General features: G+C 38.0%; 1 protein-coding gene across 1 annotated transcript in view; it reads right to left on the bottom strand.

Moving 5' to 3' along the window:
- Positions 1 to 1,038: 1,038 nt before the first annotated feature.
- The window catches only part of COLEC10 (collectin subfamily member 10), a 96,242-nt gene continuing 73,480 nt past the window's right edge, over positions 1,039 to 23,800 (bottom strand). The window contains exons 3-7 of the mRNA XM_077167539.1: positions 23,539 to 23,610; positions 22,025 to 22,096; positions 8,132 to 8,185; positions 6,653 to 6,748; positions 1,039 to 4,743 (exon numbers count right to left, since the gene is read on the bottom strand). Coding sequence (XP_077023654.1) covers positions 4,352 to 4,743; positions 6,653 to 6,748; positions 8,132 to 8,185; positions 22,025 to 22,096; positions 23,539 to 23,610 — 686 coding nt within the window. The 3' untranslated portion in view covers positions 1,039 to 4,351. The remainder of the gene's footprint in view (positions 4,744 to 6,652; positions 6,749 to 8,131; positions 8,186 to 22,024; positions 22,097 to 23,538; positions 23,611 to 23,800) is intronic.

Here is a 23,800-nt window from a genome sequence, read left to right as displayed (position 1 = left end):
AGGGACAGACAAGAAAAAAATGACTTCAAAGGCAAACCATGGAAGCTAAGGTCTGAATCCAAGAAACATCGGCCAGGAAAGTGGACCCAGCCATGGACATGGAAAGGCTGAGTTTGTTCTAGAGGTAGAGGGCAGGCAGAAAAATATTGCCAATTCAGGCCTCAGAGAGAGTGATGTACATTTCCCAGGGGTTGGGGAGAGCTTGGCCATCACCCCGCTGTTTTGAAGGGATTGAGTGTGTGCCCCAGGAATGGCAGAGAGTCCAGACGCCACACAGATGCTTGAGGAGGGTGGAGCCAAAACCAAAGTGGTCTTCCAATGCTCCTTAATGTTGCAGCCCTTATCCTAGTGTTTGTAGACAACAGGGCCACTGTGTAAGCCCTTGGAAAGTGTGGGGTTGCTGCTTTCCCAAGCCCCGAGGATAAAACATCATTCTATAAATGGCTCTCAGATTTTGAAATCTAATGCAGTTTGCCATGCAGATTTTCAGGATTGTTTGGAGCCAGTGACCCCAACTTTCCTTTCAGTTTCCCCCTATGGAAATGAGAATGTTTATCTATGATTGTCCCTCCTTTGTATTTTGGAAGCAGATAACTTATTCTAAATTTCACAGGTTTAGAGGCAGAGGAAAATTTTGCCTTAGGACAGACCATCTCTGTAGTTGATTTTGAAGAGATTTTGTACCGTTTTGACTTCAGATTGTATTTGTATTGTTACTGCAATGATTTAACACTTTTGTGATTTTGTGATGGAATGAATACATTTTATATATTGAAAGAACATGCCTTTTTGGGGTCTAGAAAGGGGAATGTGCTAGTTTGAAACTGTTATGCATCTCAGAAAAGTCATGTTCTTCTAATCCAATCTTGTGGGTACAGACCTGTTATGGGCGGGAACTTTAGATTAGGTTGTTTCCATGGAGCTGTGACTCACCCAACTCAAGGTGGGTCTTAACTGCTTATTGGAATCTCTGAAGAGAGGGAAATTTGGAATAGATACAGACATTTTGGAATAGATACAGACATTTGGAGATGCAGAAGGAAAATGCCTGAGGAGATACCAGAATCTGAAGGGCCATTTGAAACCTGAAACCAGGAGAGAACAACAGCAGATGTTGCCATGTACCTTCCCATGTGACAGAGGAACAGCTGTGTTTCCTCCAAGAAGGTATCCTCTTTGTTTTAGTTTGTTAAAACTGCTAGAATGCAATATGCCAGAAATGGAACAGCTTTTCAAAAAGATAATTTATTAAGTTGCAAATTTACAGTTCTAAGGCCATGAAAATGTCCAACTTAAGGCAATGACAAGAGGTTACCTTCACTCAAGTAATGCTAATGCCATCTGGAACACCTCTGTTAGCTGAGAAGGCCCATGACCACATCCCTGCTAGATTTCTCTCATGACTTCTCATTTTATAAGGATTCCCTGGGGGTGCTTTCCTTCTATACCTCCAAAGGTATCTGACTTTGTGGGATCTGAGGCTTTCTGCAAAATGGTTCCTTCTTAAAGGGCTCCAATAAACAACCCCACCTTGAATGAATGGAAGCACATCTCTGTGGGCACCACCTAATTAAAAGATCTCACCCACAACTGGATGGGCCACATCTCCATGGTAACAACTTAATCAAAAGATCCCTCCTCGCAATATTGAATCAGGGTTAAAGAACATGGCTTTTCTGGGGTACACAACAGTTCAAATCAGCACACTTTTATTGGTGCTTTAATTTGAACATTTTCACAGCTTTTGAATTGTAACAAGAATAAATCCCCTTTATAAATGCCAATCTATTCTGCAATATTGCATTCCTGCAGAGGTAGCAAACTGAAACAAATTTCTTGGGCTTCAAAATTCTCACTTGGAAAATGGCAGTAATTACTTCACAGAAAGCATATCAGGATCAAATGAGAAATGCTCTGCGAAAGCATATCAAAACAATCTAATGAAGTGTGTAGTGCCTTTGAAATGTTTTCTAAGCAAGGTTGCAGGATGAACCCTATTCTTTGAAGCTCTGCCATCTTTCTTCTCTTGGAAGCATCCCTGGCAAATATGAGTCATTGAGAAAGCTGTTGCTATTATTATAATATTCACAATAGAAATAATAATGGTACTTATAGTGCAAATAAAATATATTCATACTCTGGGGGCCTTTGAACACATCAGAACATGGTTCACAAGGCACAATGACCTCAGGCAGTGTTTGCTGGCCGCCTACCCAAGGATACTTGGTCTAATATAGTGTCTTCTGTAATTTTTATTCAATTCCTCTGCCTTCAAAATGCCTTATGTCACATTCTCAAAAGAGGTCTACTAGGAAACTAATTTAATAAGCTAATGAGGCAAACATTTAACATTACATAATGACATTGTGTTACTGAACAGAATTGAATAGGATGTTAATGGAAGAGCTTGACTTCCATGCCATCAGATCCTAAAGACATTTGATATGGTTAGAGCTGGCAGAACTTTTACCCAGAGGCGACAAATGTGAAGGTTTCAATTTGGGCTTGTAGACTGTTTTGTTTGACTTAAAGCCTGTTCTAAAATTCGAATAGGTGCTTGCTTCAGCAGCACATCTACTCAAATTGAAACAATACAGAAAAGCTTTGCATGGTCTCTCTTCAAGGAGTCTTTTGGAGCTAGATAGAGGTGATGGTTGCCCAACATTGTGAATGTACTGAATGACACAAAATTGTATATATGAAAATGGTTTATTTAATGTTATGTGAACCTCACCTCAATAGAAAAAACATTCAATGTCAACAAAGAAGTGTATGAAGTTTAATTGCCAGCTTTCTGTCTTCTCTTGAAACGTCAGAACATTTAGCAACATTGGGTGCTCCAGGGCAATGAAGAAGGGCAGTTTGAAGTAACTGGCTCCTTTAGAAGGGCAAGCTGTATCCAGTGTACCAGCGTCCCTTCCTGCTACCTTCATTTATTTAAGTCCCTTATCTGGCTCTTGTAAGGATCTGAGTTTGTGACCCTGTTGAACCTGCAGAAATAACCTGATTAATTCTTTTCTCATAACCAGTTTGTCACAGATGAAATCAAGGACAGATGGTTTAAGGTGACCATATGTGGTTGATCTGTTCCTCTTCTTTCATTAACCATTTTGCAAGCATTTTAAACAGTTTAATCATATGTCACAATCCATAACCAGAGCAGCAATTTATAAGGCGATAATCTTGAATTTTGTTGAACGGTTTATTTTTAAATTCCAAGTAAAAGCTGCTTTGAGGCTTGATCTGTAGCTCAAGGTAGAATTTCTCCTTTTCAGTAAATATGAGTTCCAGGCATATTTTAAACTCCAGGCCTGACATGTGTTCATGATGTCAAAGTATTAGAATGTGCATCTTTGGTGTGGGTTTTTTCCAGCATAAATTTATGGAAGGTAAAGGGCTTCACCATGAGTGTTGGAGGAGAGGACTTGCATATCTGATACTGATAGAACCTTGAAACTTTTAGAGCTTTCTGAAGGCTCCACAAACTCTTCTCCTCATTCCCTACTCTTAAGGAGAGGAAAGTTGATAAGGGTGAACCTAGGTTAAAGATAAGATGGAGTCATATTAATAGCAGGGGACAATTTAGCAGGGCAGCTATAGATAATATTGTTTGGGAACAAATACTTTCTTTTTTCTCTTCTATTTCTAGAGTTCCATTTTTCCCTAATCAGAATGTTAGTATCTAGGGGACTAAGCTTAAGGTATAGGCCTACAGAGAGGAGGCCAAAGCAACAGCTTTGTATACTTTTAGTGAGGCTGTAGATTTGAAGCACAAGAAGAGTCTCTGGTTTAACATGGTCTAGAATAGTTCATTAGTCTAGAAATTCCTCATCTAGTGATTTTGAACTAAAGCATTTATTTTTCTGTACAATCAAGGGGACCTTACAAGTGTAGCTATGACAATGGTGTGTGAATGTTCAAATTGGGGGTTCAAAGATAGATGCCATCTTGACATTACTAACAATATGCCTGGCTTTGGGCAAAGGCAAGTTAGCCTGATGGGTATCAACCAACTACCCAATGGACTATCTATCAGCTGGGCCAAATTAAGAGTGATTCAAGGCTCTAGGGAGAGATGGCAGAGAAAATGGAAAGAGAACATTTCATTTGAGATGTAGACCCCTAGTAATTCAAACTCTTCCTCAGGAGAGCCATTGACCCAAGAGAAACCATGTGTGAAAAATATCAAAATCAGCGGAGGAGAGCATGGTGATGGAGATTTCAAACCTCAACTTATTTCCTACTTGTCATGAATTGGAATGAATTTAACGTTAACTATGAAGAAATAAATGGATAAAAATAACTGCAATGGTAGTCACAGGGAAATAACAAATGTATAGCTTTAGGTAAGTTACTTTTTCTTCTTGACAAACTCACAGACAAAGTACATGGTAAGATGGCACTCTGTGTCATTCCAACTGCCTGAGCTCAGCATTTCCACACAGTCCTCATGACCATAGGGGTCGCTGGGCTCTCCCTCCTTCCAGTTGCTGTAGTTCTGCAGGGGAGTGTTGTCTGTGAACACATACTGCCCCTCTCTCTCAAGGTCATTCACCCCGATAAACACACGGAAGAAACCACTCTTGGCGACATAGTCGGCGATGAGCATGTTGGCAGCTTCATCCTTGGGCATGGCTAGCATTCCACCCCGGATCCGGCAGTGGGTCAGCGATTCCCTGTAGTTCTTCTCTTCCTGCACGATGTAATAGAATTTCTCTTCGGTTTCCCTAATCCCTGCTATAACTTTCAGGGAGGGAAAGAAGACTATGATTATGTGTCTGAAGGAGGAAAAAGGTAAGTATATAATATTGATGGATTGAATTCATATTTTCAATGTTCAACAATTCTTTGCAAGGCTTTATTATGGTTTAATTTTTTTCTCCACCTTTCTAATTACCAAATCAAGAATAAACATATACCATTTTCCTCCCTTCCTTTTATCCTTAACTTCCCACACAGCTGTCCAGCAGATAGCTCCGTTGACTGAGACTTGTTATATGAACTGCAGCTCAGTTCATTCTATACTATTTTTCCCATTCTAGGTTATGCTTTAGTCATATGTGTAGTCCCATGAACATGCCCTTCTCTTTCCCACCTCCAAGCCTTTCACTGCTTTTGTACATGGAAAATTCCTACTCATCTTTTTGATCTCAGCAGAAGTGTCACTTGCTATAAGAAGCCTTTCCAGCACCTCTGGATAGCTGTATGGACTCTCGTGTGTGCTTCACCTGCGTATGCATTGCCCTTCCACGTCTGCTTTTACATCACGTTCTAGTCTATTATTTTCTTGCACGTCTACCCTAATAAACCATAAGCATCTTATGGACAGCGACCATGTCTTTTCCATTCTGAAGCCTCAGTGCCTGGAACGTTGTAGGGGATGGTAAATGTTCATTGAACTGATACAGGAATAATACCAAAGTCTGTCCACTCTAGGCCTGATTCCTGGGCTGTGAGCATGTACATTGGCTGAGATTGTCTACTCTTTATCTCAAGTGCATGAGGGAGACTGAGCTACCAAGTATACTTTCAGGATAGAATTGGGGTCTCAGAATCATCCTGGGCTCATAATATGGGATCTAGGTTTTGGGATTCAGAGCATCTACATATACATTTTAGGGTCCATAACTTCAATTAAATATATACAGAAATCAGTGAACACTAAAATGTTACAAACTATGGCTCTAAGTTAAATCTTTGGGGTCTACTTTGTTCATGACAGTCCAAATCATTTCAGAGAAGGGATCATTGGTTTGGATGACAAGAACTAGCGCTTTAATTGGAGTGGTTAGTTAACATCAAGTATTTCCTATGCTTTTTGTATTACACGATGAGGATGAACACAAGATGGCATCTGTGTGCTTCCAATAATGAACAACAAATATGGTTGGATTAAAAGAAATGAAAATACACTAAAATAAAACAAGTGTAACAATAACTATACTAGCTCCCTCCTTTTACTGCCCATGAAGAGAACACATATTCCTTTCCACTATTATGGACAAATGGACAAAGAATACAAGAGTGGCTAATATGGGAAAGTTGAGAAACCTAGAGAAAGCCATACAATTCCTTCTGATTTGTACTGTGGATAGAGAAATCAGAGTACCCTGAATTCAAATCCCTATTTCACTGTTCTTTAGCTCTTTATCAATGGGCAGTTAATATAAAATTAGTTTGTCCCTAGTATCTACATCGTAACAATTACTATGAAGATGCATCATTAGTAGTGATTCATGAGACTTACTATGAAGATTGACTATTCTAACTGCTCATGTGAATAGATATTGTAATTACTTCTCTTTTCTGAAATCCTAGAAAAGAGAGGATCTTCTAGTCAAAGAGTCTATTTGACTCCTGCTGCCTCTTTTATTCTTAAGGCACAGTTCACCAAATTTTGTCCTTTCCTCCATTCCTCTCTTTCTGGAAGGTACCTTTTCCTACCTCTAGGCAGTGACATATATTAATGGCCCTGAAATGTCCTGGAGTCTGAGGGAATAATTAGCATTTTAAGAGACTTTTCAACTGGTCAGACTATCTCAATAAGCCTTTTGCCAACCCAAGGTATTTCCTGCTAGAGATATTATACTGTAGTTTAGAAAGAGACCAAATTGATAGATATATAGCAAAAAGTGAAAGAAAATAAGCTCACCATTCTTGACGAATTTCATAGATGTCTTGAGTCGAGCAACACTTATATCCAATTGCCCAACAACCTTTCGGTATCTTCCACAATCACAGACAGTACCTGTCAAATGACAAAAACTGTAAACTCATGCTCAAGTACATGCCAACCAGTCAGAAAAATAATCTGTTCTCTTCTAAATACTTACCTATCAATTGCTAGTCTTGCTTTATCTCTCTATGAATGGCTATAATTTTTATCTTTTATTTAAAACAAGGTTTCCAATTTACATTTTTCCTTTGGAATGGGGAAGATCTCTTTTCAATATTTTATGAATTGAAAGATAGTTATAAACCAAATTTTTAAAAAGAAGAGTAAATACAACAAGCCACTGTGCAGATGTTGTAGACTATTTGGCACTTTTGTTGAACACAGAACTTGTCTGTCCAATCTCAGAATAAGTTTCCTTAAAACATATTTCTAGCCAGTCCTCTTTTTTTTCTGTTACTGCATTGTTCATTGGCTCACACAATTCTCCCAAGTCAGGAGAAACCATTCAGGAGTAAATCATATGCTAACTGTGATTATCCATTTGAAATATAGCTTACATGGTTCAAGGACCAAGTTTTAATTCTATAAGCAGATCCAACTTACAACTTCAAAAGTCAGTCGTCCAGTGTGCGGATTAGTAGGATTTTAATTTCTTTTAATCCCCTTTGCTTGTCTACCTTTTGAACTACTTACTGGTACCATGATTGAGAAGGAATTATAAGGCAAATGATGTGAAATTCAAATGACACCCCCTTTACATTTAATGGCTGCTTTATGCAAACATTTCTCTTTGCTTTTTTCTTTGGTAGTGTGGAAAGTGAAAAGAATTTTAATACACAAAAAATACATTCCGTGCCTTTATTTACTCATCTGCACGGTTAAATATAAGGAACTTAAGACAGTAGTTCGAATTAGTCTTCACTAAACCTCTCTAATATCCTGTGGATATAAACCATTGAAACAATCCAAGAAAAATCTACCTTTCCTTCCTATGCCCCTGGAAGCAGAACTCTCTTTCAGTACTCGGGGAGAGTCTCCCTGACCATTAAAGGTGCATTTAGTCACCCTGGGGGTCTTTCTGGAGCAGGCCACTGTTGGGTTGAGGGGCTTGGGGAAAGTGAAGCATGCTGATGCCTCTTGCTGGGCCCTCTCGGTACAGAAGAGTGAGGGCTGCTGCTCCCTGATGTGGTTGGATTTGCTTGCTCGCAGGAAGCATGCGCAGCATGGAATGTGTCATCATCCCATTGCCCAGGGCTTGGAAAGTCACCAGTGGCAGGAGAGGAAAGTTCCCTTCTTTCCTTTGGATTAGTAAACCAGCCCCAGGAAAATAAGGTGACGCACCCTGAGAGGACTCTTTGTTTTCCATAAGAAATATATGTGTAGCACTTTTTACTTTTGAGATGAATACATTTGGAATGATGCTACAAATCAAAGAGAAAAATGAGCATCTCATACCTGCTTTGCCCTTTCCTCCAGGTGCCCCAGGCAAACCCTTTTCCCCTTTGTCACCTGAATAAAAGCAGTAGCAACAGAAAGAACACAGAAATAAAATGGTGAATTATTTCAGACAGAAAATATCTTATGCACTTCAAATCAGAGGAAACAGTTTTTAAATTTCATTTGAAATTTCTCCAACTATTATCCCTTGGCTTTATAGAAATAATTTGATGTTGAGTTGGCTGCACAGGCATAGCTATTCAAAAGAGTCATAATTCATTTAGATGGAACGTAGCATTACAGTGGAATGTGTATAACCTATCCTATTTACATGTTTCATGTAGCCTCTGAACAAGACTAATTCAATTTTCAGCAGGTTTTTAATTTTAAAGGTACCATTGTTTTGTAAATCTGGATCAAATGTTTAGCACATTATAGTATCTGTGTATTTATTATGCCTCAAGTTATTTCAGTGTGTCCTTAGAGTATCAAAACCAAGTATTGTGATTTTTCAATTTTATTCAATAAACATTTACTTTTTATTTACTTTATGCAGGATGAAGAGCTACGTATTTAGGAAGGCTAAAAAGAGAGATAATATTAAGCTCTTAACTTGAAGGACTTTAGAATTTTTAGATGAGATGTGATGTATGCAAATGTCTTTAGTATAAAATAACGTGAAATATATTATACTGGAATATCAACCTTTGTGATTTTCCGTTTTGCTCTTCCTTACATGTGACCATTTTCTTACTGGGTCAGAGGCAGCTGCAAAATAATTCTAGAAGATTTAGGATTGTTAAAGCAGAGAGAGAGAAAAAAAAGTGTTGAACTTTTTTGACTTCAGAACAAGCTCTTGAAGCCTACATCAGCTAATAATTGAAAGCTAAAACTTTTGATTTACAAGAGGAAATGTTTGACTGCAGTTTTTGAGACTCGAAAGGGAAGAGATAGAAATAAAATAGAGTTTATGCTTCAATGGTTATATGGAAAAAGAAAAGAAAAAAGCTCATGAAGGATGATTATAGCGTGAAGGTCACTCAAGCTAGAAAGGAGCATGGTGCTTACCTTAGGAAGACGTTTGCGCAGCCAAAAAGTCTAGGATAAGATACCAAGAGACAATGTAAAGGGGAATGGAGTCCATCAAAGTTCTGCCTGTCCCCATCTTCCCCAGCAATAGGGAGCCACAGTAGGAGCCAAACTAAGGCTTTTAGTTCCCTTTATTCCTGTCTGAAAGATGCCCATTAGCTGTTCTTCTCATTACTGCTCAGAAGAGCCCTCTACATATAGATGTTGTCCATCCAGAAGACCCCTGCTTGGGCCTTACAAGATTGGCTAAACCTTTCTAAATTGATGCATGTGGACACTTTTTTTTTCTTTTACAGTAATATCAGACAATCATGATCTTCCCAAACTGTAAGAGAGGGTCTTTGAAATCTAGATGCAGCTTATGTGTGCAGGGGAAACCCCAGGACTTGTGCTTGGATAAAATGAGATAATGGTAAAATCTGAAAATAGAATGCAATAAATGTTGCAAGAGAAACGTTGAACTCTGGGAGGGAGCTAGAAGTGACAATGTTTCAGATGAGCGGGGATGGAGGAAGGCTTTCCTGAGAAGATTGCATTTGACTTAGTAATGAAAAACTTCAGCAGGTGAAGATGGGAGAACGCAGGTGAAGACATTCAGGCAGAGGGTATGGCTGTGAAGAAGACATAGAAATATGCTGAGAACCCAGCTAGGGAGATGTATCTGCTCACACTTAATTGTATCCTTCAGTTTCCTCATTTCCATTATATATAAGTTGGAAAAAATAGAACGAGTTTTGCAACTACATTAAAGGAAGACGGAATATACATTCACGGAGTGTCAATTACGTGTTAACTGAAGAAAATGATCGAAGAGGCAAAGCACACGCTCAGGGATATCCATCAATTACATGGCAGTGTTGGTATTCAAATCCAGCCCTTTCTCACTTGAGTCAGGGTGCTTGCCAGATGAGTTAACCAATCATTTAATTAAAAAGTAAATGTTTTAGTTTTCTAGGCTTTTAAGCCTACCATGCAATGGGATGGCTTAAACAATGGAAATTTAATGGTTCATGGTTTTGAGGCTACGAAAAAAGTCAAAATCAGGGCATCATCAAGGCAATGCTTTCTCCTAGAAGACCATGGACTTCTGGGTCTGGTTGCTGGGGCTCCTTCACAGCAAGTCACATGGTGGCCTCTTTTGGCCTCTTCCTTCTCTAACAGGTTCCATTGATTTCAGCTTCTGACTGCTCCCTCAGCTTTCTTTCTCTTCTGCCAGCATTTTATTCCAGTTTATGAAGTACTCCAGGAATAAGATTAAGACCCATTTGATTGAAGTGGGCCACACCTTAACTGAAGGAACCTCATCAAAACCTACAATGGGTTAAACCCCACAGGAATGGATTAACTTTAAGAACAAGGTTTTCTTCAGCTCCAAACCACCACAGCAAAGAATTTGGAAAATGTTATCAAAAGTCTAAAAGAATGCCAGGCCTTAGCAGCACTAAAATAATTAAAAGATCATTTGAATATGGATCTAACATTTTTCATAGAAAAATAGCTTATTTTCTTTGTGTTAATCCCTTTCAATTCAACATGGGCTGAAAGTTGATTCCACTTCTGGCCTAAGCTCAATGATGGACATAAACAGAACATTTGCTTTGGATAAATGATAGACTTTTAAGGAAAACAAACCACACACTATCATATACTATCAAAGTGAAGTAAACAAAAAGCTGGTAGGCATTCAGAGAAAGAAAAGATGGCCATAGATCCAAGTAGAAATCACTGAAGCAATGGTTCTTGTGGGAAACAGCTTCTTGAATTGATATGGGGCTATTTTTTAATCTACTACTGTCTAGTATTTCAGGATGAATTCTTTTCCTTTTTGGTTGGATGGAAAAACTAAAGCCGTATGGTGGAGTGAAAAATCATGAAAGCATGAAAAACCAGGGTTTGAATCCTGGCTGTGCCACTACCAAGCAAAACTTGGACAGTTTATTTCATTCCTTTAAGTGTCCATTTTTTTCAATTGCAAAGAGGCAATAATAGTATCTAAAATCATAAAATCATCAAGGAGGATAGATTAAATAATCTTATCTTATTGTCGGACCAGCATAATGCCTGATTCACAGAGGAGGCTTAGCTAGTATTAGTTTCTGTTCCCTAAATCAGAGTCAGGGCAAAGAAATTCAGGCATAGGATTTAGCCAATTCATGGAAGGTTTGAGCATAGAATATCTATTTCCTGAAACAACAATTCTGATTTAAAGCCACCCACAAAAACTTATTTTGGCACATGAATGGGAATATGTCTGTAATAACTGTCTTAAAGTTGAAGAATTAGAGATGGCATTCAAACAAACAAACAAAAAATCATAATGCTTTCAGTGTAAAAGGATCGTTGACCTTAAGTAAAAACACTTATTTTGCTGAGATTGAACTTACCTGTACTAAATCATTCTTTCTTATTCCTAAAATAAAATATTAGCATCCAGAATGCTACCTTATCCTTGCGAGTGACAACATTAAGGTCAGCCCGGAAAGTTGAGATTAATCTGAGTCCATGCAAAATTTAAGAGGGCCATTGACAAAATGAGGACCATAAATTTCAAAGTACAGATTAAAAATGAAATTAATCCAGATGAGCCAGAACACTGTGCCTCCATTTTTTTTTTTTTAAATTCCAGGACATGCTCATAAATTTTGACGGGCACTGCTCTGGAGGAGAAACAAATCTCAGTAACCAATGGTGGAAAATACTGTTAAGGCAAAGTAGCACTTTAGGAATAAAGAGTAAAAGAAGAGAGCCACAGTGTAGGTAATATGTGTAATTATTCATTCAATCATTCATTCATTCATTCATTTGTTCTTTATTCAACAAACATTTAGACAGTTGCTATCTAAAGAAGCATTTGGGATACAATGCTTTAAAAGTTAGGGTCCCCACATGGAGCTTATATGTATTTAAGCAGAGAGACCCAGTAAATATTTCACTCATTTTTTTCCCTCCAGAAGTTTATGGGGGAAGCAGACAAGCTAATCAGTCACGACAGTGCCTTCAGCGAGAGAGGTATGCTGGATCCTTGAAGAAGGAATTGGCCAGAAGGAGATAAAGCTAGTTAATTCAACATTTTGAGACTGTTACTTTTATAACATTTCTAGAAGTTTATCCACTATGATGCTCAGGCAATAAAGCTAAAAACTCCAGACCCTTTCGTGCTCTGTTATCTCTACCATTTTCCCAGTATATTACTCCGTTTTATGAAAGGATTTGGATTTGGCTCATAATTAACTCAAACTCTTTCAGTTGTAGTCTTACCTAGTCTTGGCATACCTACACCTAGAAAACATTTTTTTACATACCATGAATATCCAATTGACCCAGCCTCACTTATTGATAGGATCATAATTTCCCTTTGTAGCACAGAACCAACTTTGCATAAATCAGGTATGGGATCTAAAAACGCTTTTTAAAAAACATATCTGTACAAATAATCCATACATTTTGTATATTCCAGATGTGCAACCATGTCATCTGCAAGTAATGACTCATTTTTTTTAACTTTCTTTACTGTATAGTATAACATATATACAAAGAAATAAAAAAGCAATAGTTTTCAAAGTCCTCTTCAAAAAGTGGTTACAGGACAGATCCCAGAGTTTGTCATGGGCTACCATATGATCCTCTATTACTTTTCCTTCTAGCTGCTCCAAAATACAGGAGGCTAGAGGGCTTAAATACGTTTTTATCATCACAATAGACTTTTTTCCCTTCTTTTTTTTGTGAACAATAACACATATCCAAAAAAGCTATAAATTTCCAAGCACAGCATCACATTAGTTGTAGAACATATTTCAGATTTTGACATGGGTTACAATTTCACAATTTTAGGTTTTTACTTCTAGCTGCTCTAAAATACTGGAGACTAAAAGAGATATCAATTTATTGATTTAGCATTCATGTTCATTTGTTAAATCCTATCTTCTATGTATAATTCCGCAACACCTTTGATCTTTCCATGTCATGTAATGATTCATTTTTACACTTCTGATTATTATGATTCTTATCTCATTATTTTGAACTTTTGTTTTGGTTGGGGTCTCTTGTTCAATGTTGATAAGAAACAAGGATAGAGGGTGAGCTTGTCTCATTTCCAATCTCAGGGGAGAAGCATTTACTATCTCACTGTCAAGTATGATTTTTTTTGGCATGTGCAGGCTCTAGGAGTCGAACCCGGGTCTCCCACATGGCAGGCCAGAATTCTACCACTGGGCTATCCTTGCACCACCCTGTCAAGTATAATTTTTAAGTAAGCTTTTATTGTTGTTTTATATCAGATTAAGAATGTTTCCTTCTACTTCTCATTCACTAAGATTTTTTTCAACATGAATGGGTATGTATTTAATCAAATACTATGCCAGTTTGAATCTGTTGTATACCCCAGAAAAACTAAGTTCTTCAATCATCAATTAATATTGCTGGGTGAGATCTTTTTTATTGTTTTCATGGAGATGTGACCCACCCAATTGTGGGTGGTGACTTTTGATTAGATGGTTTCCATGGAGATGTGTCTCCATCCACTCGAGGTGGGGCTGCTTATTGGAGCCTTCTAAGAGGGAACCATTTTGAAAAGAGCCCACAGAACCAACAGAACCTACACAGGTGGAGACCTCTGGAGATGCAGAGGGAAGGCACCCCGGGGAAACCTTTATAAAGTGAGACAAGAAAGCTAGCAGACCTCACAATGTGCTTTTTTAGCTGATAGAGGTGTTCTGGACCCATCAGCCTTTCTTGAATCAAGATATCTTTCTCTGGATGCCTTAGTTTGTATATTTTCATGCCTTAGAACCATAAACTTGCAACTTAATAAATTCCCCTTTTAAAGTCCATTCTGTTTCTGATATATTACATTCCAGCAGCTTCTACAAACTAAAACAAACACCTTTCTGAATTTTTTGTGTTCTAACTGAAAATCTGGGATGTTTTCCTGGACCACTCCTCCTTGGTATGACTTGAACTCTAATTCAGTTTGAGCAACTTTCTCATTAAATCCAAACTTCTTCTTTCCCTAGCTTCCAAAGTACATGTGTCCAATCCAAAAGCTCTTGAAAAAAAGAACAAAAGCGACAGAGGGGAACTTGAAACAGAAAGAGACAGTGATCACAAACCAGGCATTCTTGGTGGGCACAATATTACCCTTGAGGGGATGAAAATCAGTTGTTGGGGAGTGACAAAAATCCTGCCCATTTTACACATACAGTACACAAATATATATGTATATATAGTCCACCAATATTATTAAAATTTAGTGGGGAAAGTCACATGATCAACATGGTGATGTAACACAACTACCGAAAACCTCTCTGGAGAAATTCGGGTGAAAAAAAGGATAAATTTCACTTACTCAGAACTCTGGAAGAAGGTAAAGACTGGAGAAGGATCCCATAAAAGCTAAATCAAAGATAGAGAAAATAGCAGGTAGGAAACTTCCATCCTGGACAGGCCAACCCTCACACCTCTCCCTCACTTGGTTCCATGCAGCTCAGGAAGTGCCCAAAGGCAGTGGCCAGGATCCCTCTCACATCCCATCAGGGACACAGATAGCAAAATGTCTCACAGCAGTGAGACAGATCCCGCCTATATCCAGACACAGTGGCCCAAGCCCAGTGGGACCCACAGCAGGACTCAAGCCATTGGGAAGGGCAGAATACAAAAGGACATCAAAGAAGGCCTTCCAAATGGAGGACTAGGGAGAGAAGCATAGAATCTTTCCCAAAAGCCACAAGTAGCAAGGCAGAAACTGTCCAAATCAACTATTTGGGGACCCAGGAGAGAGGGGAGGAGATTTTAAGGCCCAGTTCAGTGTGGGACAGAGTCTGAGAAATTATGGACAGAGACAGTAAATTCCAGCCACAGCTCCTTGTACCTATCTCTCAACCTTGAGGGAAACAAAAGTGGGTGGCCTGATCCTTTCCTGGGGGGTGGCTGCGGATGGCAGTAGCTTTAGGGGTCTTCTGCCATGTCACCAGTACAGAGGGGGACACAGCCCAACACTGAACCAGATTGTGGCTGGTGAAGTGATGGCACAGAAACACAACAGTTTCAGCCCGGCCCAGTCAGAAACTGCAGGGGCCCAGGAGGTAAACAGCTTCTGAGGACTACCAGTAACTGCAGAGCACCATCTTCTGGGCAGGCCAGAAAGTGCAAGGGAAGCCAGCAGGGCTTCTCAGAGCTTCTTCAGACCCTATTTCAGGCATATTAGAGCTGGTTTATATCCAATTGTGGATATTCAGCCCTGTTTTGGCTGAGAAATACTGGCAACTCAACTGTCAAAGCAATGTCCTAATACAAACCTGGGCAACAACTAAATCCTAGACAAGAGAGAGAAACCAACCTTCAGAATAGACTCATCAAGATAAGCAGATGGCTAGATAGCAGCAAAAAATGTCAAGGCACACTAAAACTCAAAAAAAAAAAAAAAAAAAAAGGCCCAGCAGAGGAACAAATAAAAAAGTCAGAGGAGATAGAGACTCTCGAACAACTAATCAAAGATGTGTAAACAAATCTCCTGAATCAATTCAAAGAAATGAAGGCGAATGTGTGTAAAAAGATGAAGGATATTAAGAAGACACCAGAAGGGCATAAAGAAGAATTTGAAAGACTATACGGAAAAATAACTGATGTTATGGAAATAAAAAAGACACTGTCAATGAAATTGAAAATATACTGGACACATAAAAGCAGATTTCAAGAGGCAGAAGACAGAATCAATGAGCTAGAAGACAGAGCAACCGAATTCGAACAGACAAAAGAATAAATGGAAATTAAAAAAAGGAAAAATTCAAGCAGTGTCTCAGGGAAATAACTGGCAACACGAGGCACACAAATGAGCACAAAATGGATGTCCCGGAAGGAGAAGACAAGGGAAAAGGGCCAGGAAGAATATCTGAAGAAATAATGGCTGATAATTTTCCCACCCTTATAAAGACAGAAATGTGCAAATCTAAGAAGTCCAACATACTCCAAACAGAATAAATCTGAACAGACCAACTCCAAGACACATACTAACCAGACTGTCAAATGTTAAAGAGAAGGAGAAAACTTCAAAAGCAGCAAGAGAACAGCAATCCACCATATACAAGGGAAGCCAAATAAGACCAAATGCTGATTTCCCATCAGATACCATGGAGATGAGAAAGCAGTTGTATGGTCTATTTAAGACACTGAAAGAGACAAATTTCCAGCCAAGAATTCTCTATGCAGCAAAGCTGTCCTTTAAACATGTGAGAGTTTAAAATATTCACAGATAAGTACAAGTTAAGAGAGTTTGTAAATAAAAGACTGGGCCTATGAGAACTACTAAAGGGAGTTCTGCTGGCTGAAAAGAGAAGATAGCAGAGAGAGGTCTGATAGAGGGTACAGATTTGAAGAGTATTATAAGGGTAACTAAAAGGATAAAAAGAGAGAAAAAATAGATTTGACAAATAACTACCAAAGGATAAGATAGTTGAAGTAAGAAGTGCTTTTACAGTAATAACTTTGAATGTTAATAGATTAAACTCCCCACTTAAAAGACTCAGATTGGCAGAATGGATTAAAAATATGACCCATCTATATGCTATTTACAAAAGACTAATTTTAGATCCAAAGGTACAAATACATTGAAAGTGAAAGGGTGGAAAAAGATAACTCCATGCAAGTAGTAACCAAAAAAAGAAAAAAGAAAAAGCTGAGTAGCTGTACTAATATCAGACAAAATGGACTTAAAATACAAAAAAATGTTATAAGAGATAAAGAAGGATACTATATACTAATAAAAGGAGCAATTAACCAGACAAAACAACAAGCATACATATTTATGCTCCTAATCAAGATGCCCCAAAAAACATGAGGCGAACACTGGCAAAAGAGACGGGAGTAATAGATGACTCTACCATAACTGTGGGAGGCTTCAATATGCCATGTTATCCAATAGATAGTACATCTAAACAGAGGATGAATATATAAACAGATATCCTAAATAACATGAAAAAATGACTAGATCTAACAGAAATATATAAAACATTGCACTGAAAAACAGCAGGATACATATTCTTCTCAAGTGCTCATGGAACATTTTTTAGGATAGACTATATGCTAGGGCACAAAATAGGTCTTAATAAATTTAAAGAGACTGAAATTACACAAATCACCTTCTCTGTTCATAATGAATGAAGCTGGAAATCAATAACAAGCAGAGAACCCGAAAATACACAAATATATGGAGGTTAAAAAACACGCTGTTAGACAATCAGTGTGTCAAAAATGAAATTACAAGACAAATCAGTAAATATCTCTAGACAAATGAAAATGAGAAAACAGTGTTAAAATTTATGGGATGGGTGGGCCATGGTACCTGGGTTCGATTCCTGGTGCCTGCCTATGTAAAAAAAAGCAAAACAAAACAACAACAAAAAACGTATTGGATGCAGTTAAGGCAGGGCTGAGAGGGAAATTTATAGCCTTAAAATGCCTACATTAAAAAGGAAGAAAGAACTAAAATCAATGACCTAACTGACACCTGGAGAACCTGGAAAAAGAATAGCAAACTAATTTCAAAGCAAGCAGAGTGAAAAAAATAATAAGGATTACAGAAGAAATTAATGAAATCGAGAATTAAAAAAATAGAATCAATAAAACCCAAAGTTGGTTCTTTGAGAAATCAATAAAATTGGCAAACCCTTAGCTAGATTGACAAAGACAAAAGGAGAGAAGCCGCAAGAAATACAATCAGAATGAGAAGGTAGGGGGTGTTTTACCACAGACCCCAAAGAAATAAAACGGATCATAAGAGGATACTATGAACAATTGTATGCCAACAAACTAGACAACTTAGATGAAATGGACAACTTCCTAGGAACACACAGTCAACCTACACTGACTGGAGAAGAAATAGAAGATCTCAACAAACCAATCACATGTGAAGAGATTGAATCAGTCATCAAAAATCTCCTGAAAAAGTCCAGGACCAGACAGGTTCACAGGTTAATTTTACCAAGTATTCCAACAAGAATTAATATAATTTCTGCTCAGACTCTTTAAAAAAATTGAAGAAGAGGGAACAACCTAACTCACTCAATGAAGCCAACATCACCCTAATATCAAAGCGGATAAAGTTACTACAAGAAAAGTAAACTTCAGAACAATCTCTCTAATGAATATAGATGCAAAAATCCTCAACAAAGTACTTGTAAATAGAATGCAACAGCATATTAAAAGAATTATACACCATGACCACTTGAGTTTTATTCCAGGTTTGCAAGGGGGGTTCAGCACAAGAAAGTCAACTAATGTAATATACCACATTAACAAATCAAAAGGGAAAAACCACATGATCTTCTCACTGATGCAGGAAAGGCATTTTACAAAATTCAGCATCCTTTCATGATAAAAAAAAAAAGCAAAACTTTCAAAGATGGGAATAGGAATAGAAGGAAACTTCTTCAACATGATAAAGGGAATATGTGAAAAGCCCATAGCTAACATCATATTCAATGGTGAGAGAACAAAACTTTTCCTTCTAAGATCAGGAACAAGACAATGATGCTATTCAACATTGTGCTAGAAGTTCTAGCTAGAGCAATTAGGCAAGAAAAAGAAATAAAAGGCATCCAAACTGGAAAGGAAGAGGTGAAACTATCATTATTGAAGATTAAGTGATTCTATATTTAGAAAATCCAGAAAAAAATGACAGCAAAGCTGTTTGAACTAATGAACGAGATCAGCAAAGTGGCAGGATACAAGATCAACATGCAAAAATCAATGGTGTTTCTATACACTAGTAATGAACTATCTGAGGAGGTGATCAAGAAAAAAATTCCATTTACAACAGCACCTAAAAATAATCAAATATCTAGGAATAAACCTAACCAAGGAAACATCTTTGTTGCACAAACAATAAAAGAAAAAACAGATAAATGGGAACTCCTCAAAACTGTGTACTTCAGTGCTTCAAAGGACTTCATCAAAATGGTGAAAAGGCAACAGACTCAAAGGGAGAAAATATTTGGAAACGTCATGTCTGATAAGGGTTTGCTATCCAGAATATATAAAAAAAATCCTACCACTCAACAAAAGAAAGGCAACAGCTGAATTTTAAAATGAGTAAAGGAGATAGACGTTTTTCTGAAGAGAAAATACAGATGGTTAAAAAGCACATGAAAATATGCTCAACTTCACTAGCTATTAGGGAAATGCAAATCAAAACCACAAGATATCATCTCATGCCTACTAGAATGACTATTAAATAAACAGGAAACTACAAGTGTTGAAGAGGATGTGGAGAAATTGGAAGACTTAGTCACTGCTGGTGGGAATGTAAAATGGTACAGCTGCTGTGGAAGACAGTTTGGCAGTTCCTCAGGAAGCTAAGTATAGAGTTCTCTTATGATCCAGCAATCTCACTACTTGGGTTACATCCAGAAGATCTGAAAGCAGGAATGTGAACAGATATCTGCACATCGATGTTCAAAACAGCATTATTCACAGTTGCCAAAAGATGGAAATAACCCAAATGTCCATCAATCGATGAATGGCTAAACAAAATGTGGTATACACATAGTATGGAATATTATTCAGCAGTGAGAATGAATGAAGCACTGAAGCATGTGGCAACATGCATGAACTTTGAGGGCATTATGTTAAGGGGAATAAGTCAGAGACATAAGGATAAACACATGGTATGACCACACCAATATGAACTAATTATAATATGCATACTCATAGATATAAAATATAGAATATAGGGTACCAGGATATAGAATGAGGCTAAAGAATGGGAAGCAGTTGCTTAACATCTACAGATTATTTAACTAGGTTGAACTTATTAAATGTTTGGAAATGGATAGAAGTGATAGTAGCACATTTTGTGAGAATAAGTAACAATACTGAATGGTGTGTGAATGTGGTGGAAAGGGGAAGATTAGAGCCATGTGTGTCACCAGAAGGAAAAAAAATTGGGAGTTAAAATATGGGGATGTATAACAGAGTGATCTTGTGGTGGACAATGTCTGGGATTAACTGTAGAACTATAAAAAATTTCTTCCATGAACTAAAACAAGTGTACGACACTATGACAAGGACTTAATAAAGGTGCATGTGGGAAAAATGTATCTATTGCAATCTATGGACTATAGTAAACAGTAATAGTTTAATATTCTTTCATCAACAGTAACACATGTAATACACCAAAACTATGGTCAATAATAGGGAGAGCGAAGGGGTATGGGAGAATTTGGGTTTCCTTTTTAATTTTTATTTCTTTTCTGGAGTAATAAAAAATGTAAAATTGATCATGGGGATGGATGCACAATTACATGATGATACTGTGAGCCAGTGATTGTATATTCTGAACGGTTGTATGGAGTGTGACTACATCTCAATAAAATTGAATTAGAAAAAAACTTCATGGGGGAGTAACTAGGAAAAAAATCTCTAAAATAGCTTCTGTGGAGAGTGATTTTTTTGTTTTAATGGTTGAGAAACACTGTTTTCATCAATTGAGATTAAAACGCCTTACTTTCTCAAATTTTAAAAAGGCGTATGACCATTGTTTGGAAAGGGCCAAAAACACGTGAGGTACACTGAAATGGAAGCTTCACTGGCTTCATGCTCAAATCACCCCAGATACATGTTGTGCAGGACTCATGAACTATGAGGATTTCAGCCACAGGTGAGTATAGAATATAAGCCACCAGATCAAAAAGTGCCTTAACAATTTCTTCCCTCCATGGCAGTGCCCTTCATCTCTACCCTCAAATGCATGCTGAAGGGAATTTCTCAAAGGAATGTGTTTTTTTTTTTAATGGGGAGAAAGGGAGTCTGAAACACAGGATGAGAAGAGAAAGGCCACTACCTCAGCTCAGACCTCAGGCTATCCACCTGCCTACAGGAAACTACTTAAGCATTTATGAAAGGCTCTAGGTACATCTGTGGCTGCAGAAATTATTTTACTCACGGTACCAAGCTTTCCCCATTTGTGTTATTGCACAAAGATGTCTTACCTCTCCTAAAATGCTTTTTCCCATTTCCAAAAAGTGCTTTCTCTAAGGTATCTGTTCTGCCTCAAATCAGTTTTGTCTTACTCTCCCAGCCAGAAGCATCTTCTTCTCCTCTGGCCTTTATAAACAGCACTTGATATATTTTTATTTATTTCTCATATGATTCCTACAGTATTCTTGTTCAGCTTTGAATCTCCAAACCAATTGGGACCATAACTGTATAAATTACTGAATAGCAGAAGCAATTAGAATCAGCTACCATTGTGGTAGGGAAGGAATGTTTAGATAACGAAAAGGAAGTTCCCTATATTTTATAATATTGAGGTTGTAATTATGTACAAGCTCAGGACATGACTGAAAATAAAAGGAAATGCGCACATATACTTAAAGTTCCTTATCTTGTTAATAGATCAATATCATAATTATTAGTTGCTCCACTCAAGAAAAAAATTATTCTATCTTCTTCCCGTCTTGTGCTTTATGAATAATTGTTTCCCACTATTGAACAAGTTTCATGGTTTGTGATATTCATTTTAATGGCATCTGAGATTAATAGGCAACCTGTGGCTCCCAGGAGAGTGGTCAGTGTAGAGATTAATAGAACATTATGCTTGATTCTATCCCTGAATTCTCATTTAATTTTTTTCAAGGCTTTTATTTTTTTGACCTGCGAGGCACATTGCTTATGCATGGAAGAACAGCTAAGATATAAAGAAAGAGAGAAATCATATTTTAAGGGAAAGAAAAGGGAGCATTTTCGTGATGCAAAAACCTTTAGAAATATGTTAAGGGTATGCTCAATTTGTTTGAAATTGCTCCCAGAGAACGGTAAAATGCAGCTCACCCTTCTTGCCAATTGGTCCGGTCTTGCCGATATTGCCTTGGTCTCCTGTATCACCTAGTTCTCCTTTCATTCCTGAAAAGCAAAGCATGTCATCGTTTTACTCTAAGGTTTGTCCCTTCCTTCTAAAGTGTTAATATATGATACTCACTTGAAGGAAATACCAAAAAAGCATATTCTTCTTCCTTTGATATATAATGCACACCCTATGCTATGTTATCTATCTTAATGGAGTTATAATATATGTATTAAAATTAAAATGTGAACAGGTATGACAATCATGAGTGTGATGATATTAAAATGCTTACTGCTGCAGTGTTTCTAGAAGGACTTTAGCAGAGGATGTTTAATCTAAAGGTCAGATGAGGGCTGCGGGAAGGGATTCTTATGTTCATCTGGATCCATTCTTCTCAGGTCCCTTTTGGTTTCACTTTGGGATTCCACTTCTCCTCTATTTGATGATTTTAGCCACTTCAAAAACAGGGGAGGAAATGTGCGATCATAAAATCTAGTGATCAAAGTGACAATCAAAGATCGTCCACCCAGTTTTCTCCAAAAGAAATGTGATTGGAGATCACTGAATTCCTCCAAAATTGTTATTAATTTTGCTTTCTTCCCCCATGATGATATAAAGATGTTTGTCAGTTAGAAAGCTGTATTTTCGTGAGAATGATTTCTTGATCCTTATATACATGTAAATATATTATATACAATGCCAACATGAGATACATGTTTATAGAATGGGTTTAAGTCAGCATTTCTCAAACCAAGTTCTCAAGGGTCTGTGAGACCTGCAAAGTGCTCACGATTTAAAAATAATGGTCCAGGGCAACCACCAGTTGTTGGCAAGGAAATGTTCGAGTGATGGGAAGACGCAGGCTGACACATCGCAATCCAAGAGATATGTTTTGGCAAAGCTTACCCTTGGCTCTATGAGTAACATTTCCCAGCATGCTTTGTTTGCTCCCATCTCCTTTGCCACCTCTCTGTCCATGCCCCACCACCTTCCCCACCATTTGCCCCACCGTGCTATTCCTCTGGGTAAGAAAAGGGGAGTGAAATAAAGAAATCTTTGGAAAAGGTGAGGAAATCAATGGATCGGGGAACTATTTCTGTTCCTTTTCATCCTCCTCCACAGCTCTTAGCTAGCCAAAAAGAGTTGCCTAGCTAAGGCAGTGGCTTTTGAGGGGAGACACAGCGATAAACACAGCTGTGTTTCTAAAACTCATAGTTCCTAAGCTATTATTCTCAGATACTGCTATTCCTTTGGGCTCTCAGAGTGTCCCACCCCCTCCCCCCAGTGGCATTAAGGATGCAGCTTGAGAAATGTGTATGAGTCTTGTTGACAGGAGATCTTCTAGGAGCTCTCTGGGGCGAGTTAATTTGTGTCTGCAATACATTTCATGCAGCTGTGGGGCAGAGGGCTTTATGAAAGTTGCTAATTTCCTGTGCAAGGGTCAGGAGAGAGAGACAAGCAATTTTGATGTTAGACTGTACATTTCTTATCATTTACCTACCTTTCAGCCCCACACGTCCCAACTTGCCATGCTTTCCCTCTTCTCCTAGATTTCCCTTTTCACCATCATCTCCTTTTGAAACACAAATGAGGAAAAGTGAAATAGTTCAAACAGTAACACAAGCACATACTCCCCAGGGTGAAGGGAACATGGTTGGAATATATCCTCCAGCTCAGTGCTTGCCTTCCAAATCAGATGTGAATAGGTGTGTAAACCCATACAGACTGGAGGCAGATAAAAAAAAGAAGACACTTTCCGTATC

Source organism: Tamandua tetradactyla, chromosome 6 (assembly GCF_023851605.1).
Source record: "Tamandua tetradactyla isolate mTamTet1 chromosome 6, mTamTet1.pri, whole genome shotgun sequence".
Taxonomy (NCBI): Eukaryota; Metazoa; Chordata; class Mammalia; order Pilosa; family Myrmecophagidae; genus Tamandua; species Tamandua tetradactyla.
The sequence above is the reverse complement of the archived record's forward strand: the minus strand, read 5'-3'. Positions and strand labels throughout refer to the sequence as shown.